General features: G+C 35.7%; 1 protein-coding gene across 1 annotated transcript in view; it reads left to right on the plus strand.

Moving 5' to 3' along the window:
• The first annotated feature begins 239 nt into the window (after positions 1-239).
• Positions 240-16913, plus strand: part of Slc5a12 (solute carrier family 5 member 12) — a 53393-nt gene continuing 36719 nt past the window's right edge. The window contains exons 1-6 of the mRNA XM_005328057.5: positions 240-919; positions 8342-8407; positions 9706-9757; positions 10647-10714; positions 15658-15812; positions 15926-16066. Coding sequence (XP_005328114.1) covers positions 581-919; positions 8342-8407; positions 9706-9757; positions 10647-10714; positions 15658-15812; positions 15926-16066 — 821 coding nt within the window. The 5' untranslated portion in view covers positions 240-580. The remainder of the gene's footprint in view (positions 920-8341; positions 8408-9705; positions 9758-10646; positions 10715-15657; positions 15813-15925; positions 16067-16913) is intronic.

Genomic DNA, 16913 nt, shown 5'->3' on the forward strand with positions numbered 1-16913 from the left:
GTTCTTTGCTCCTTACCCTTCATACCCACTGCCTCAGGCAATTGCAGGTAAGCATCTCCACCCTCTTAATCAGGAAAGAGACACTACTGAGCACTGTGCTTGTGTTTTGCAGATTCCATCTCACTAATTAAAAACGCTGAGATGGTCAACTTTTATCACTTCCATGATTCCCAGTAATGTTTAACCTTAAGTTAAAAAAAAAAAACCTCAGAGATAAAAAGATCACGTTATCTGGCAAGTCCATTCCACCCCCAGTGGTTATTAATTTCAGAACACATCTGAATTCCTTCTCTGTGGCATATGCTTCAGGAGAGGAGCAGACAGCTCTTGGCTAGGGTCAGATTTCAAATTCTTATCTTTTGGTACCAATTCCACGGCCAGTTCTTGGCAGTTAACTTTTGAAATCTGCCTTGAGTTCGACTTGGTGTCTGAAGATCAGCATAGTACCTGTGGTACTCATCTTCAGGGAATCACTATCCTTCTTCTCAGGAAAACATCTGCTGTACAGAACTTTGCTTTTGGAAACATCTTCTTGCTAAGACCTGGTTGAAAGCAACGTTCCAGCATCATACTTCCCAGCATGGAGGCAAAGAGCTTCAGTGTTTGGGATTATGTTGTATTTTCAGCCCTCTTTGTCGTTTCCTGTGGAATCGGAATATTCTTTGCCATTAAGGAGAGAAAAAAGGCAACATCTCGGGAGTTCCTGGTAGGGGGAAGGCAAATGAGCTTTGGCCCTGTAGCCTTATCTCTGACGGCCAGTTTCATGTCAGCTGTCACTGTCTTGGGGACACCTTCCGAGGTCTACCGCTTTGGGGCATCCTTCATTCTTTTCTTTATCTCATATACATTTGTCATCATTTTTACATCAGAGCTCTTTCTCCCTGTGTTCTACAGATCTGGCATCACTAGCACTTACGAGGTAAGAGAACTGCACCCTTCTCTGTTTGAGCTCAAGTAATTTCTCTCCACTTGAATGAATTTTTTATCCTGTTTTCCCCTCTGTTAATACACATCATCTTTGCAACAAAGATCAGTAGTTGAAGAACACTCACTGATTTTTTTTCAAAGCAATTACACATTATGAAAAAGACATTAAATTGTATTGGAGAAAAGCCTAAGTTATGGCTACACCTATACCTGTTTTCACCTTTGTAGAATAGAAATGATGATGTGTGGCTCCTTCAGGGCTGTTTGGATGATAAAATTACCACCTGTATGTGAATACCTGATGCATTGTCTAGATTGTGGGAGGTTCTTAAGAAAACAGAGTTGTTCTTATTTGTATTATTATTATTAGCATAATTATCTTGAAAAAATAAGCAAAATGTATGCCACAAGTATTATAATTTTCCAGCTGAGAAAATGGAGATACCAATAAATAAGTTAGTCATGATTTAATAGTACACAAAGTCTACTGAGAACCTATTGTCTATATCCCTCTGTAGTGGTATTCCCATCAGACAGTAAACTGAGCACTTTAATACTTATTATTTCTAAGGCCCAAGATTTATTTAGGAAATGGTAATACTTTGAAAAATCAGCAAATATTTTAATTGGAAGAAATTTCTAAATAATAAAAATATGGGAATTATTTTAATGAGAGGAAATGAGACAGTGGAGTTTGAGTTTTGCAAGCATTCTCAATGAAAACATTGTGTTCAAAATTGAATTTGTATGTCTAAAATTTAATTGTGATCTCAAATAAGTTTTTATGAAGAAGGTATTTATTTCCATTATCCAATATCACACCCTACTAAGTTACAGCAGAAGATTTATAAAGGACCTATCTTTTTTTTTTTAGAGAGAGAGAGAGAATTTTTTTTAACATTTATTTTTTAGTTTTCGGCGGACACAACATCTTTGTTTGTATGTGGCACTGAGGGTCAAACCCGGGCCACACGCATGCCAGGCAAGCGCACCACCACTTGAGCCACATCCCCAGCCCCTAAAGGACCTATCTTTAACAATTTTGCAAACTAAATGTGTATAAAATGATTCTCTTGACTTCTGGATGCAATCAGCAAATAAACACTTTCTAGAAGGTCTTAAAACCTATGATTCCATAGATGATCATATTCCAAATTGGTCAACATTAACTTCCTCTTCTTCCCAAAGAAGGTACTCAAATTTGGTTCATTCAATAGCTAAAACCTGGAGTGTAGATTCAAGAGAAAATAACTAAATTTATGATTAGTACTAGGAATGTACACATTTCCCTTGCTTATTAATATACTTCTGAAAATATAACTATGTGCTAAGCATTTACATTCAACTTTCAAGATTTGACTCACAAAGACATTGCTAATTTTTTTAAAGCAATGCTATGCATTAAAATAACTGCCTACTTAACAGCTAAGGAGAGAAATAGAGAAAACTTGGGGCCTGAAAATATAAGTTCAATTTTTCTTTACCAATAAGATCACTTTGTGTGCAAGTTACTCAGCATTTCTCAATTCCATTTTCCACATGGAATATAATAATTCCCATCTTTCATGAAGGTTTAGTTAAATGTGAAGACGCTTTTCAGATGGAGATGTAGTTTAGTGGTAGAAGCTTGCCCGGAATGCTTGAAGCCCTGAGTTCAGTCCCCAGTAACTAACTCTCACACACACACACACACACACACACACACACACACACACACACACACACCTTTTTAAATAATAAAAGTCTACCCACATTTGGAATATAATTTTTATGACTTTCTATTTGTTGAATAAATACCATTGAATATCTGCTATGTTCTCTGCACTTCTTTAGGCCCTGGGAATATAGCAAAGAATCAAATTATCCTTATGATGTTTACTTTATAGCAAAGGTTGTCAACAAATGCCTAAGACAGCATAATGCAGATTTACATGATAAAGTGCTAAGCATTGCTCTAAGTATTTTATGTCTCAACTTAGCCTTGAAACAGTCTTTTTAGATACGTACTGTTATCATAAGTCCTATTTAATAGACTAGAAAACTGAGGCACATGGAGCCAAGTAATTTGCTCAATGTCACACAGCTATCAAGTGGGAGTTTTTCAAACCCAGATAAGCTAACTTTAGAGATCACATACTTAATCATTGTGCTACTTTGCTTACCATAGCAATAGAGAGAAATGAAATGACAAGAGAAAGAATGCCAGTTTGGGTGGAGAATGTAATTCATAGAGGGCTACTATCAAATAAAATTTCCATGTTAATAGGGCATTTAAGTAAGAAAGTAAGTGATTTTGCCCTCTTGGAATGTTGCCCTGATTTTGCTATGTAAGAAGAGTGACATAACTGGTCTAGCCTCTGTAACTCAGGTGGCCACACAAAGGAGAACTGAGACTTGCTAGCTGACAGCCAACACCAGGCTGTGCATGACACAACTGCCAGACCTGAGTGAAGCCATCTTAGACCCTCTGGCACAGTTGATCATCCAGCTAATTGCAGCCACATAAGAAACCTGGTGAAATGGGTAGAGGAACACCAGTTTGTCTCAGTTGTGATAAATAATAATTCTTTAGATTTTCAGCACATCAGGTTTTGGTGGGTGTTGCATGGCAATAGCCAACTGATTAAATGCTTTGACATGCAGTGGGAGTTCAAGACTAAGAGATGCCATGTGTGCTCCTTTCCCACCACCCTGTCCAATAAAGAGCATAAGGACTTATTCCCACCCCATGGGATAAATTAAGTTTAGCTCATTTGCAATATCATACATTTTCATTATCTCTACTTGGATAGTTTATAATTAGTCTCCTCGTGTTATCTCTATTTCAGTCAAGGTTAACTCCATCTTTTTTATATACTAAAATTATATAGCCTGCTATTTACCCTGAACACTAGTTTATAAGTTAGTATCTGTTTTTTCATTTTTCTTGAACTTCTTAGCCTTGATGGCTTCTGAACTACTTTTTAGTTTCTGAACAAAGTTTTTCATTATGCAGAAACTATGACTTTACTGTCTTCTTGTATACTGGTTTCTGAGCACTTATTCATTACATAATTTTTTTGGTTCTCCACTAAATTATATTTTGTGATATTATTCTGACAATATTTGTATTTTGATAAATCAAATGTCTAAAATAATATTATCATTGAATATTATTTCAGCATAGTAGATGGTATTAAAATATTTGTTGTATTTAGGTTCTGATAGGATGTGAACCCATATCATGAGGCCTTTTAGGTCATTGTAAAGATGAACGTTTACTATTGGTGAGATGGGTCATTATAATATTTGGTTAGAGGAATGACATGATGTAATTTATATTTTAAGATTTTTACTCTAGCTGGATGTTGAGAATACTTTGGAAGGTTTTGACTATGGTAGAAGATGGGACTAAGAATCTGTTTCCATAATCTGCCCACGAGAAAATATTAATATTGTGTTTATATAAGAGATAATGCAAATGGATATGTTTTTATATTGGGAGTATATATACCAGGATTCTTTCATGAATTGAAAATGAGAGTGAGAGAAAGCAGTAAATGTTGGTTTATGTTATGTGGACTTAAATCAACATGAAAAAGTGAAGTTGCTGCTTGTTGAGATGGAATACAGCAGGATCATATTTGGGATTCTAAAACAATCACTGTGATGATAATAAATGTCCCTTGATACTTTAAAAACCAGGCATGAAGTATGCAATTTTGCTGTTGAACTTTTGTTTTTTTTCTTTTTACTCTACTAATACTTATATACCACCAAAGACAACTATTAATAGTATGAACAAATACATTGAAAGGAAAAATACATCTTTTACTGTCTTTTTTTTTTGTGTGTGTGTGTGTGTGTGTTTGTGTGTGTGCTTGTGCTTGGGATTGAATCCAACTGCATAGTACCACTAAGCTACATCTGAAATTTTTTTTTTTTGAAAGGACATCACAAAGTTGATGAGGTTCTCCTCAAACTTGCTATCCTCCTGCCTCAGCCTCCAAAGTAGCTCAGAGTAAGGTGTGTGCCACGTTCATTGAATACATTCTTTCAGATATAGAATAAGGCAGTTGAAAAGTCTCTTCTGCTTTGCAGATGAGAAAACAGAAGCTTAAATTACAGAATGAAATATCAGCAAATATGAAACTAGAATTCAAGGACTCTGACTTCTGATCTACTTCTTTTTGCACATACCCTTTTGCAAATACCACCTCTCTAGTGTTACTGAATGGACCAAAACTAAACTGAAATATAAAATCCATTGACTTCCAGATCCTACAGCAGGCTCCTCCCAGCTTTCCCATTTTCCAGGAAAGCTTTCCCAGGCCTTAGGAACCACCCAGTTCCCAAAATAGATAATGTACTTTTTGGCTTTTGTTACATCTTCCTGCTTTGTTACTAATTTTTATATCATTTATCTACTGTCATGCAGTATATCAATCCCAAAATCAACTTTTAAAAACAACAGTTTTATTTTTTCATAATTCCAGGGATAAACCATTTTGCCTACCTCAGCTGGGCCCCATACAATAGTAAGATTCTTCTGCTGGCTCACGTGGGCAGTCTTTGTGACTTCACTCAGGTACTGAGTTGGCCAGGGGCCTGATGCTCTAGAGAAACATGGCTGAGACAGCTTCTTTGTGTTATATTTGGTCTCATCCTCCAGAAGACTATCCTGGGTTCATTGTGTGATTAAAGAGTTTGCTTTATATTGTATAGATAAATATCACTGTCTTAAGTTTGCATTTCCCCAAAGGCAGATCCTGACATAAGGTGTGAATGGAAGTCATTTGGATCATTACTGATTCCAGTAAGCACTGGCAGGCAAGTGGCAAAGTAATTTTGGAAGGAGAGGAAACCCTTACAAGGTGTGTTTTTGTGCAAGGTGTGGATTTGAGCAAATCCAACTGTGATCTGTTGGGATTCAGTCTCACTGGGGATCTCTGAAAGACAGGACAGAATGTGTCTGAGTTACCATTTTGGAAAGGCAAAAGCCAGTGCATTTTCTCTCCACCTCCCTTTAGTCATTGGCTGAATGCCAATGATGACACCCCCATGCACTTCTGACCTTCCTGGAGCAAAGGCTGATAGAAAGCCTTCAACAGACAATAACAGGTGCATTTAGATGCCATTGACATGTACTGGGACACTGAGTGCCGATAAGCTGTACCTGTTGCACCCACACTGATGACTATGGTCCTAAGATCCCACTGCATTCTTAGCCCTGTCCTTGGCTTGGTCACACACTATGCCATTGTCTTCTCTGAAGTGTCTCTCTTGGGAAGGGAAGCCCATGGTTTAGTGTAGTAAGCTTATTTTCTGAAAGGCATGCAGTCTGAACCCAAGCTGTCATTATCACAAAAGTTTTCCATCCTGTGATATTTGAGTTTTTTGCCTCCTCATTGACTTTCCCTACCTCTGCAAGAATATTTCTTTACATACAGTTTCCTAAGTCTCACAATCACAGACTAGACTCCGAGTCCCAGTCTCCTTGTACCATCTGGAAAGAGTGGCCTGAAAATAAAGTGGTTCTATACCTGAGAATTTGGACATCTGGACGAGTAAATTTTGAAGTGTGAGCTAGTGTGAAACTGAGTCACAGTTCTATCGAGAGTTTCTTGTTTCAAAGAAAGGTCCATTTTAAGCCATGGAACATTATATATCCTTTCTAGGAAAAGGATAAATCATTAGTTAATCCATGATTTAATAAAAATGTTTTTCCTTAAATTCAGAGAAGACAACATACTAAAAGCAAAACAATAATGAAGAAACTGAATCCTCAAGTCATTTGCTACTTTTAAAATTTATTTTGCTTATCTATATGCATTGGAAGATATATACTCACATCATCTAGAACACATACTCATAAAAACCTTCTCTGACCTCCAGCAGTGACTCACACCTTGCTGTTGAGTGGGTTCACAGCTTCTTGTAGCTCTTCCTTGAATACTATTAAAGGTGCAATTTTATTTTTATTACTATTTGTTAATAATTGCCTTATCTAATCTGTAAGGTCTTCTAGGATGTAAACTCTATCTTATTTGTTTCTTGTTGTACATATGAATGCAATGTGGAAAGCAGAAAACAAGTATATATTAAATGAATCAGCATACAAATTACGAAGATAAAAATGAGTAAACTAGAACACTATGTACATACGTCAGCATGAGTAAATTTGGTTAAAAAAGAATCACTGCCCCCAAGAGTGTGGGGGGTGGGGGGTGCATGCACATGCATGTGTATCCTTAATACCCCAAACCTGTAATATCTCAGATGGTCCAAAAAAGGGAAGAAGTGGTTCTTCACAAATGTGATTAAATTAATATCTTACATTACCCAAGTATACCATAAATAGAAATACAATCACATGTACCTTTATGTAAGACAGAGAGAAATTTGACTGAAGCTAAGGCATAGTGACTACAGAGGCAGAGATTAGAGTACTAGAATGGAAATTTAGGATGACCACAAGGTTCAGAGACAGGAAACAGATTCTTCCTAGAGACTCCTGAGGAAGCACAACCCGCCAGCACCTTGATTTTGGCTCAGTGAATGGACTTTGGATTTCTGGGCTTCAGTAATACAAGAGAATACATTTCTATTGCTTTAAGCTTCCAAATTGGTGTTAATCTGCTGCAGTACCAATAGGTAACTAATCCACTGACAACTTTTAAATAAGTAAATCCAGCACCAAATTACCAGAGACTGGTAACCATGAAAATGGTTCAGCATATGTGCTGTAGGAACTCAGAACAGAGGGTCTAAGAAGAATAAGAATAGCCATTGAACCGTTTTTCTTGAGAAATGATGAAGAACTTGGAGACAAATTTGAAATTTGAAGGGAAAGACTCTTACATTGAAAATTCTGCCTTCACAAACGAAAGGTGGTATGCCATAAGCAAGGTAGGTTTGAGTCAGACAAAAGAGGGGATGGAATATCAATCTTGAGATGTGGAAATTTTTTTTTTGTCAAAAATCACTAAAGTTTTTGAGGAAAAAAAAAGTGCCCAGGTGAGCACATTGTTTAATAATGATGGTGGCAGATATGAGGTGACAAAAAGCATGGACTAGTCTTGGTATTGGGAGATCAACCAGAGGGTTACAGCAGTAATCCAGAAAAGAATAAAATACTGAGATAAATATGGAACTTAGGGACATAAAGAGAAACTGTAGTAGGAAAATACCTGGGCAGAAAGTCAGAAGGCCTGTGTTTTATTCAAGCAACCAACTTATCTTCTCCGGCCATCACGAGAAGCATGAGCATGAATTGGGTTTTATTATATGTTTGACTTTTAACAATCTATGTTTTATCCAGAAATACCTACTATAAATCACACTGTAAGTCTAAAGCACTAAACTCTGAGGAATACCAAGTCAAACAAGGACCTCCTTAACTGCTCTTGTCTCTCTCTGTCTCTGTCCCCTCTAGTATCTACAACTACGATTCAACAAAGTGGTTCGCTATGCAGCAACTGTCATCTACATTGTGCAGACGGTAAGGGACAGTGGCTGAAGTGGGAACCAGGGGTTCCAAGATACATTTACCGGTGTTTTTTTTGTTTATTTGTTTGTTTGTTTTAATGGGCCAAGTAACTCAACTAAAGGTCAAACAATACTAAGAAGTCACTACTTTCTTCCAAAGATAGCATTTATAAGAAATGTGATTACCTTGAGAGCCATTCACATTGCTAAAATCCATACATATGGACTAATAATAAGAACAAGTATATAAGTCACAAAAGGGAAAAAATTGCTACAAGTATATTTTACTATTATTTAACCTGTACAAGCATTAAATATAAAACATCTGATAGCCAATTCTTTTCTTCTTCTTCTTTTTTTTTTTAATGGTTAATTGAGCTGAACCAGAAATGCCTGTTTTTGTTTTGTTTTGTTGTTGTTGTTGTTGTTGTAGTTGTTGTTTTAAGGTCACTTTAAAACAATTTTCCTAACCAAAATACCTAATTCCTCCCCTGCACTCCTTTCCCACCCGCCAGGCTCTGGGGCGTCTTCATGCTCCCCAAGCTTAGCCTGGACACAGTAGTGAATTTCCTCCCATTAACCAAGTGCTCTTTTCTACAAGATAACCTTCCTTCATAATTAGAGTTCCCACTGATGCCAGATGGATTTAAGCAAGAGAATAAGAAGAAAACGATGCCTCTTGAACTGCCTACGCATATTTGCTGTCGAAACCTTCAGATGCCATCTCCAAATGGTGGAAGTCCATTTAAAATAAGATGTGAACTGAACCCATTACAGCAGTGTAGCAATCACAGTTCAAGTCTGTGAATTCGATGGTGTTCATTACATACCGGTCCCCCTGTTTCAGTCTTCCTTAGAGTTTTTTCCTCTCACATTCCCCCACCTCCCTAATCTCCACTCTAAAGTCCATATTTTAGCAAACTGCTGAAATGTACTTCTGTTCTTTAGTAAAGTTTCTCATGAAGTCGGCAGAGAACCCTTTGTGATGGGCACATGAGGGGAGTGGGCAGAGGGAAGTTGAATCAAAAGCTGAACTCGAAGTCTGTGTTTTTGTATTCTTTAAAAATACACCAAATATAACGATGACATCTCAAAATGAGCAGTCATCTTGAAAATCCACCCCTCTTCTCCCATCTCATGATTACATCCCTTCTACAAATTAGTTACAGTGTTAAATTACTTCAACATGAAAGTGGATGAGAAGGGAATGTTTGGTGAGCACGTTGGAGGAAGGTCAATAAAGAGCTTCTGGGCAGTTTTCCCTCCATGGCTCTCCCCACTGCTACTCACCTCCTTCTTGTTCTCTACCAGATTCTCTACACAGGTGTGGTGGTATATGCTCCTGCCCTGGCACTCAATCAAGGTGAGTCTTTTATGTTCCCATGGACATAGTCTACTACTTTTATGCCTGAATTCTCAACTTGAACAAATGTATATAAAATACCCTGTTAGAAGAATATCACTCTGTTTAAGATGCTCTGAATTACTATAGTAGTCACTCCATAAAGCTCTAAAAGCTGATTTGACATAGAAAATAATGCAAACAATTAGTTATTGGACTTTGCCTTGCAAAACTGGGTAGTTCTAAACACCTAGTTCAATCATTGTCATCGTTTGGGTTTTTCATTTTGTTTTTTAATCATAGAAATGATGGTATTCTGGGGGTTATATGTGTACAACTGCTAAGTAAGGTCCTCTATATGTGGTCATGTTTCAGTGACTTCATAAAGTACACAATCTGAGCACAAGAATGAAAGTTGCCTGTAATAGTCATACTGTGATGAATAGTTGATACTTTCAAGAAAATAGAATCTTAGAAGCAAGAGTGATTTTTTTTTGCAATGATATTGCCACTTTCAACAGAAAATCCTTAATATTCTAATTAGTTGGGCTATGTGTTTATACTGAGAAATTTTAATTCCTCATGGATGCCTAGGTGGTTTTAGATTATTCAAATTTCATTAAGACAAAACAAAAGACATAAATCACTTGAACCAAAGATGGAAATTAAGGAATCTTAGGAGAAAAAAAATTAAATAGTACATGAATTTTATGGATTGGTTTAAGATATAAAAATGTAATAAAAATAATCTTTATCAGAGCTGAGAAAATTCAATGAGAGAAAATGAATTTGATTTATTTTTGTCCACAAAAAAAACACTGCAAAAACTACTGTGACTTTTTCCTCATAAAATTTTCTCTTTTACTTAGCTCAGAGAAATTTCTTTTAATGTTTTTTTCTCCTTTCATAGTGACTGGGTTTGATCTCTGGGGCTCTGTGTTTGCAACAGGAATTGTTTGCACATTCTACTGTACCCTGGTATGTATCTAGTTGGAAAAATATTAAACACTCCTCCTAATTTGGAATAAGGGCAAATTTCCAGCAGCAGGACTTCAAATTACAGCTGTAATTGATATTCCCAAATTAAACAGCAATTTTAAGTTTTAAAATTTAGTTTCCTGAGGAAGGTGCTGTTTCTCTTCTCCTCCTCCTCCTCCTCCTCCTCCTCCTCCTCCTCCTCCTCCTCCTCCTCCTCCTCCTTCTTCTTCTTCTTCTTCTTCTTTTAAATCAGACATTAGGCAAATTTGAAGTCTGAGTTCACTCAAGTATGTTATTCCTAATGAAAGTTGATCTAATAAAAGACATACCTCCTTGATCAGAGGACAGAGCCTAGGTGAGCCTGTGCAACTTCTAAGAATAGTTTTCTCCTTAACAGTTTTCATAAATCATAGGTAGCATTTTATTGTTCACTGTCTGTCAGTTGAGAAGCAGCAAAATACATGCATGAGTGAGCAAGGATAGTTAGTATTTTAAAAACATGAGGATTCCACAGTTATTTTGTCCCTCATTTATAGATAACTTAGATTATATTTAACATTTGTCTTTACACATGCTTATTTTTTAATCAAGGAATCTGGCTGGTATTGATAGCATGTTCGTACAATTATTACAATTAGTTGATTTTAACAAAGGGTCATTGAGCACTTATTATTTGCCCATCCCCTGCAACTGGAGGTTTTATTCTTCTGACTCATCATACCATTTTCTGGCTAAATGTAACCAATTAAGAATATGGTGGTGGTTCCCAGATAGAGGGATTCTCCTTCCTCCTTTACAAAGAAAAGTAAAATTGTTGATACATTATCATAGAGTAGAATATGCTTACAACACGTATATTTTGTAACAAATATATGATAATATACAATTTAAACTGCCCTTGTTTCTCTTTTTCATACTTGAAAATTCCACAATTTCTACACATTTAAAGTTTTATCTTCATCATTTTTTTCCTATCACATTAACACTATAGTATAGCAAGATACTATGAGTGAATATTAGCAAAACAACAGATGAGATTTAGCCTGTCAGGATTAGCATACATTGGCATTGCAAGATACTGAATAAAGAATAGATTTTCCAAAAGAACTTAAATAAAGAAAGAATACAATTTCAAAGCCAAGCAAGCATCAGCAATAATCAACAATATACCAATTATGATAAAAGCAGATACATTTGAAAAGTTATACAATTTCTTTACCAGAAGATATATCTGAAGAAATGACAGAATATTTCAGAAAGACAAAGAGATGCAAAAATGAAAGAGAAATGGGGTCATATAAAAGATAAATGTGAACATCTAATTTATGTGTAATTAAAGTCTCAGAATAATACAGAAAGAATGAAGGAGATCTCAAAAAATTGTAACTCAAAAAATTTTCAGAACTGTTAAAAGAAAAAAATCCATAGAATTAATGAAAAGTACGAACTTAAGGAATAAAAAGAAAAAAGAAAGATCTGCATGTATTAGTGAAATTATAGAATAGTAGGTATGAAAAAAAAAAAGACTTGAGCAAGAGCCAGCAGCCACAGTAGATGCCAGAGATACTGGAATAGTATTTTCAAACACATGAGGACAAATAATTGTCAACTATAGTTGTATTTTCAATAAAACTGTCTTTCAAGAATTGAATGTCAAGAACCAAGAGAATTTGTCACTAACAGCTTTAAGTTTAAGTTTGTTCCAGTTTTAAGTGGAAAAAGTCATGATCAAGAAATAAAATACAGGAAGAACTCCCTAATTCCAAAATCCAAAATGTTTTAAAATGTGAAACTTTGTGAGTGTAGACATTATCTTCAAACAATTTTGGATTTTGGAGCTTGTATTTCAAATTTTGGATTTCTCAGGTTAAGGGTATTCAGCTGAAAAATTCCATACAAATATTCCTAAATCTAAAAAACACTGAAATCTGAAACGTTTCTGGTTGCAAACATTTTGGATATAGGATACCTGAAGTAAATATTTAGTAATTCTAGTCAGTTGTTATTTAATATTGTATTTCCTTACAATATTAAATGGTATATATTATTTATGATATAAATATATGAATAATAATCGGTCACTTGCTTTTATATAATTTTGGGATTAAGCAAAAGAACAAGTCCCAAATTGTCCAACAGTAGCATCTAAATCAGGAAGCGAATAACCAAGTTTATAGGTTTATACCATTTGAATTGTTGGGGTTTATGGCATTAAGTTTTTCACTCTTAAATTTAAAATGTATGGGAAAATTTCAAGGGAACCTCTTTAAAGAAAACAATCAAAATGAAAAAAAAATGGAATTTAAATAAAAACAATTGATCTAAGCATGTGCAGGAAAGAGAAAAACAGGCACAGAAAAAGTTGAGACCCCTTATAGTACAATATTAAAAAAGAGTCTGAGTGTTTTAATGAATAAAATGAATTAAATTTACTACCTCCTAACTGGCTTCATGTCTCCATTCTTTGTTTGCCTCTGTCAGATGAATCTTCCTCAGACATGTATTTCTTTATGCCACTTCAGTAGCCTAATTCTCTTCTTGCTTCCTATTGTTTTCAGCATAAAGAAAAGCTTGTTAACCTAGAGTTGAAAATATTTCATGAAGTGAATCCAATCTGCCCATCTCAGTTTGCCTCACCGCACCTCTGTGCCATCTCTCCTCTCTAGCCATGCTAGAGGCTTCTGTGTCTCACCAGCATGGGGCCTATTTATCTAATACCTGCGTTCTTACTGTGAGCTCTTTATTGTGATCCTCTAGTGGATGATCCATGTGGAAAATAACCAGAGGGAAGTATTTTAAAAATAAGTGATTCCTACCATCCAGAGGTTTGCCATTTAGTGAGGTGGACATTAGATTCAAATCAACAAAGTTTGATGAGAGAGAGGAGTCCCCAGGGAAGAGACAGAGACTTGCTGTATACAGGAGTCACAGAAAACTTCATGGTGACTGTAATCTGACTCAACAACTACTTGATAAAGGAGTTTGGTTTTTTGCATGTGTAGCTAATGCTCAAGTTTGTGCAAATTTTTGCATAACCAATGCCAAATAATCTCTGAATACTGAAGCCTTGGGTATTGGGTCTTCATGTGACTAAAATCTAAAATTGACATTTGAGATTGGAAAGCAGAACATCTTTAAAGGAAATCAAGATAGAACTATCTAGGAGGGAGGAGGTAAAAATTTTATTGTTTCTCAAAACATGATTTAGATAATATATTAGACTAATACATGCCTTTATCAGGGATTTTTTTTGTTTTTTTTAATCAAATTTTATTTTTAATTACAAAAGGAATGATGGGAAAATCATCATCAAAAATGTTTTTTTTTTCTTCTCAAGTTAAAGATAAAGCATGTCATCTTTTCACAGAAGTTCTTGACACTCTGGAGGAGTAACTGGGGATGATAATTCTACTTTTCAGTGTTAAAAATATCACATCCTTCATTTACCTAGAGCTTTTCATTTAAAAAAAACCCACTTTTTAAAATATATTGCTTCATTTAATTTTTCCCTATTAGCTCACCCCATCTTCACTATCGTGGGATTCTATGCATTCTGTATGGTGGGATTCTTAAGGACTTCTATACATGGAACACTAAATGCAACAGTCTCTTTTTCCTCCTTTCTTCTTATCCTCAGGTTATCAGCTAAAATTCTACATTAAAATCCATTAGGGAGTTTCAAAAGACATTGAGGACAAACCCCTAATACAGACCTCAATTAATTCAGAAACCCTTTTAAATCCCTCTGGTGATTCTAGAGGGAAACGAGGCTTCATAACCACTGCTCTGACATCTTGCATAATTATTCTATACAAATTTTACTACTAAATTTGCCTTCCTTAAACTCTAATTTTTTTCACCTTCCTACTGGATCATCCTGTAGCTCTTAAAATTCCTTCCTTCATGGATATATAGAATCCAACATTCCTTTCTAGGTTTTTCTTTCTCAGTATTTGACTATCTCCATTTCCCAAAGTGTTTTCACTGCCACTAGTTTCATAAAAACAAACAAAAAAAGAGTCCAAGTTATACAAGTCATACCAAGAGATTATTCTTAATTCCCATGCTTATCTAATTGCCTGTATTTAAGGAATCATAAGCTATTTCTTGAATATTCTTCAAATCCATACCCTTACCCTACTTGAAACTGTTGACCATCTTGGGTATGGACTTCAGGAATAAACTCTGAGCTGCTCTCCTGACACCTTGTCTTCTGTAGTCTTACAATTCATTATCCACACAACCACCAATGGAAATATTACCAAAAAACCCTCTTATCAATCTCTTTTTAATGATATTTCCTGGCAATTGTGAATTATTTAAGTGTACTTATCAATATCTATCTGCTTGACCTTGAGAGAATTCAGAGGTTCCCCCTTTAGGCTCTCCACAGCTTGATTGTGTATATCCAAGTTTTCTTTCATTTCCTTGAGGACCAATGTTTCTTCTTTCTTTATACATGTTGGTTTGATCCCCTCTTGGTCTTCTGTGCCTGACAAATTTTTACTTATTCTTCAGAATTTAGCTTGTCTATCACTCTGAAAGAACTGGTTAAGACTTCCTGCTGTATGCTCCAATAGTAACCTGTTCTTAATTGTATGTTCCATAATTTTAAGTTGTCATATTACTATCAGACATCTACTTCTTCCATTAGATTTTGAGCTCAATGAAATTAAGGAAGAAACATAGTTATACGGCTGCTTAAATTTGTTGCGTTCTTCTGTAGTGTCCCTAGTTCTAAAAGTTGGTTGGTGGTTTCTTAGTGGTTAGTATATTTTTCACTTACAGCTCATTCTCATGTTTAACAAAAAATTTGACACATAAAAGATACTCAGCAACTGTTATTGAACAAATGAAATGATTGCATTAGTAGGGAAACTGTCTGGAGTGGGGAGCTTTACAGACCTTGCTGTTAAAACTTTACATCATTCTGTTCATTTTAGGGAGGATTAAAAGCAGTGGTGTGGACAGATGCGTTTCAGATGATTGTCATGATTGTGGGCTTCTTAACAGTTCTCATTCAAGGATCGGCTCACAATGGTGGATTACAAAATGTATTAGAGCAAGCAAGCAATGGATCCCGACTTCATATAGTTGAGTATGTCCAATGCTACTTTTTAAGGCATTATAAAGATTTAATTGAATGGCCTCATCAACTAATAATTCTAAGCATTGAATGAATTGAGATTCACTTTCTTCACTGTTTCACAGTTTTGATGTAGATCCCCTCCGGCGGCACACTTTGTGGACAATAGCAGTGGGAGGAACTTTTACATGGCTCGGAATCTATGGAGTTAATCAATCAACCATCCAGCGATGCATCTCTTGCAAAACAGAGAAGCATGCTAAGCTGTAAGTTATTAATCAAAAAAAATTCCATAATTTCTTCCACTTTATTGAGTTCTTATTATATGCTTTCTACATCTGTGCATGTATGTGAAAGAGGGAGAGAAATGGCAAGATTTATTTAAACTTTTCATAAATTTTGTGAGTTAGGCATTACTATTCCCATCTCAGCAAAGTGGCTGAGTTGGAGTTTGAATGAAGTCAACCTGCCTTTGCTGTGGGTAGTGATGCAGAGATAAATACCTGTGTTTCTTGCTCACAGTTGCCATGATGAAATGGCTCTCATGGGTCAGCCTGTGGCTTGCTCAATTATTTTCTGTTGTGTTAAGAGGTAAATTGAGGCACAATAAAATTTAAAATGTTTATTTGAAAAAATAACAATTCACAATTCAAGATGCTTAGAAGTGTTTTGGGGATTCCACAGAGGGACTTCAAAGGGGGAAGCTCTTGAAGAATGAACACCGAAGTAAAGAAAGAAAATACTTGATTGGTCATAGTTATACAGCTGCCTTAATTTGTTCCGTTCTTCTGTAGTATCCCTAGTTCTAAAAGTTGGTTGGTGGTTTCTTAGTGGTTAGCTTTGAGTTTCATTTTTCTTTAATGTAGACATTTAGAAGAAATAGTTCAAGTGAAGCTTCACCTGTGTTTACAAATGAAGTTATGTTAAACTCCCTTATGAGGCCGGACTGTTTAGAGATTCTGTAGGAGAGGCCTAAATTTTAATTTATTTTAACAGATGTACTTACCCTTACAGTTTCCAAGGAGAGTTTAAAAAGAAGAGAACCTAGAACAATGTGGCAAACTGTAAAGGGACTGTAGCCACTTCTGTTCTTACTAGATTGGCCGTCTACAG

This window comes from Ictidomys tridecemlineatus, chromosome 4 (assembly GCF_052094955.1).
Source record: "Ictidomys tridecemlineatus isolate mIctTri1 chromosome 4, mIctTri1.hap1, whole genome shotgun sequence".
Lineage (NCBI taxonomy): Eukaryota > Metazoa > Chordata > Mammalia > Rodentia > Sciuridae > Ictidomys > Ictidomys tridecemlineatus.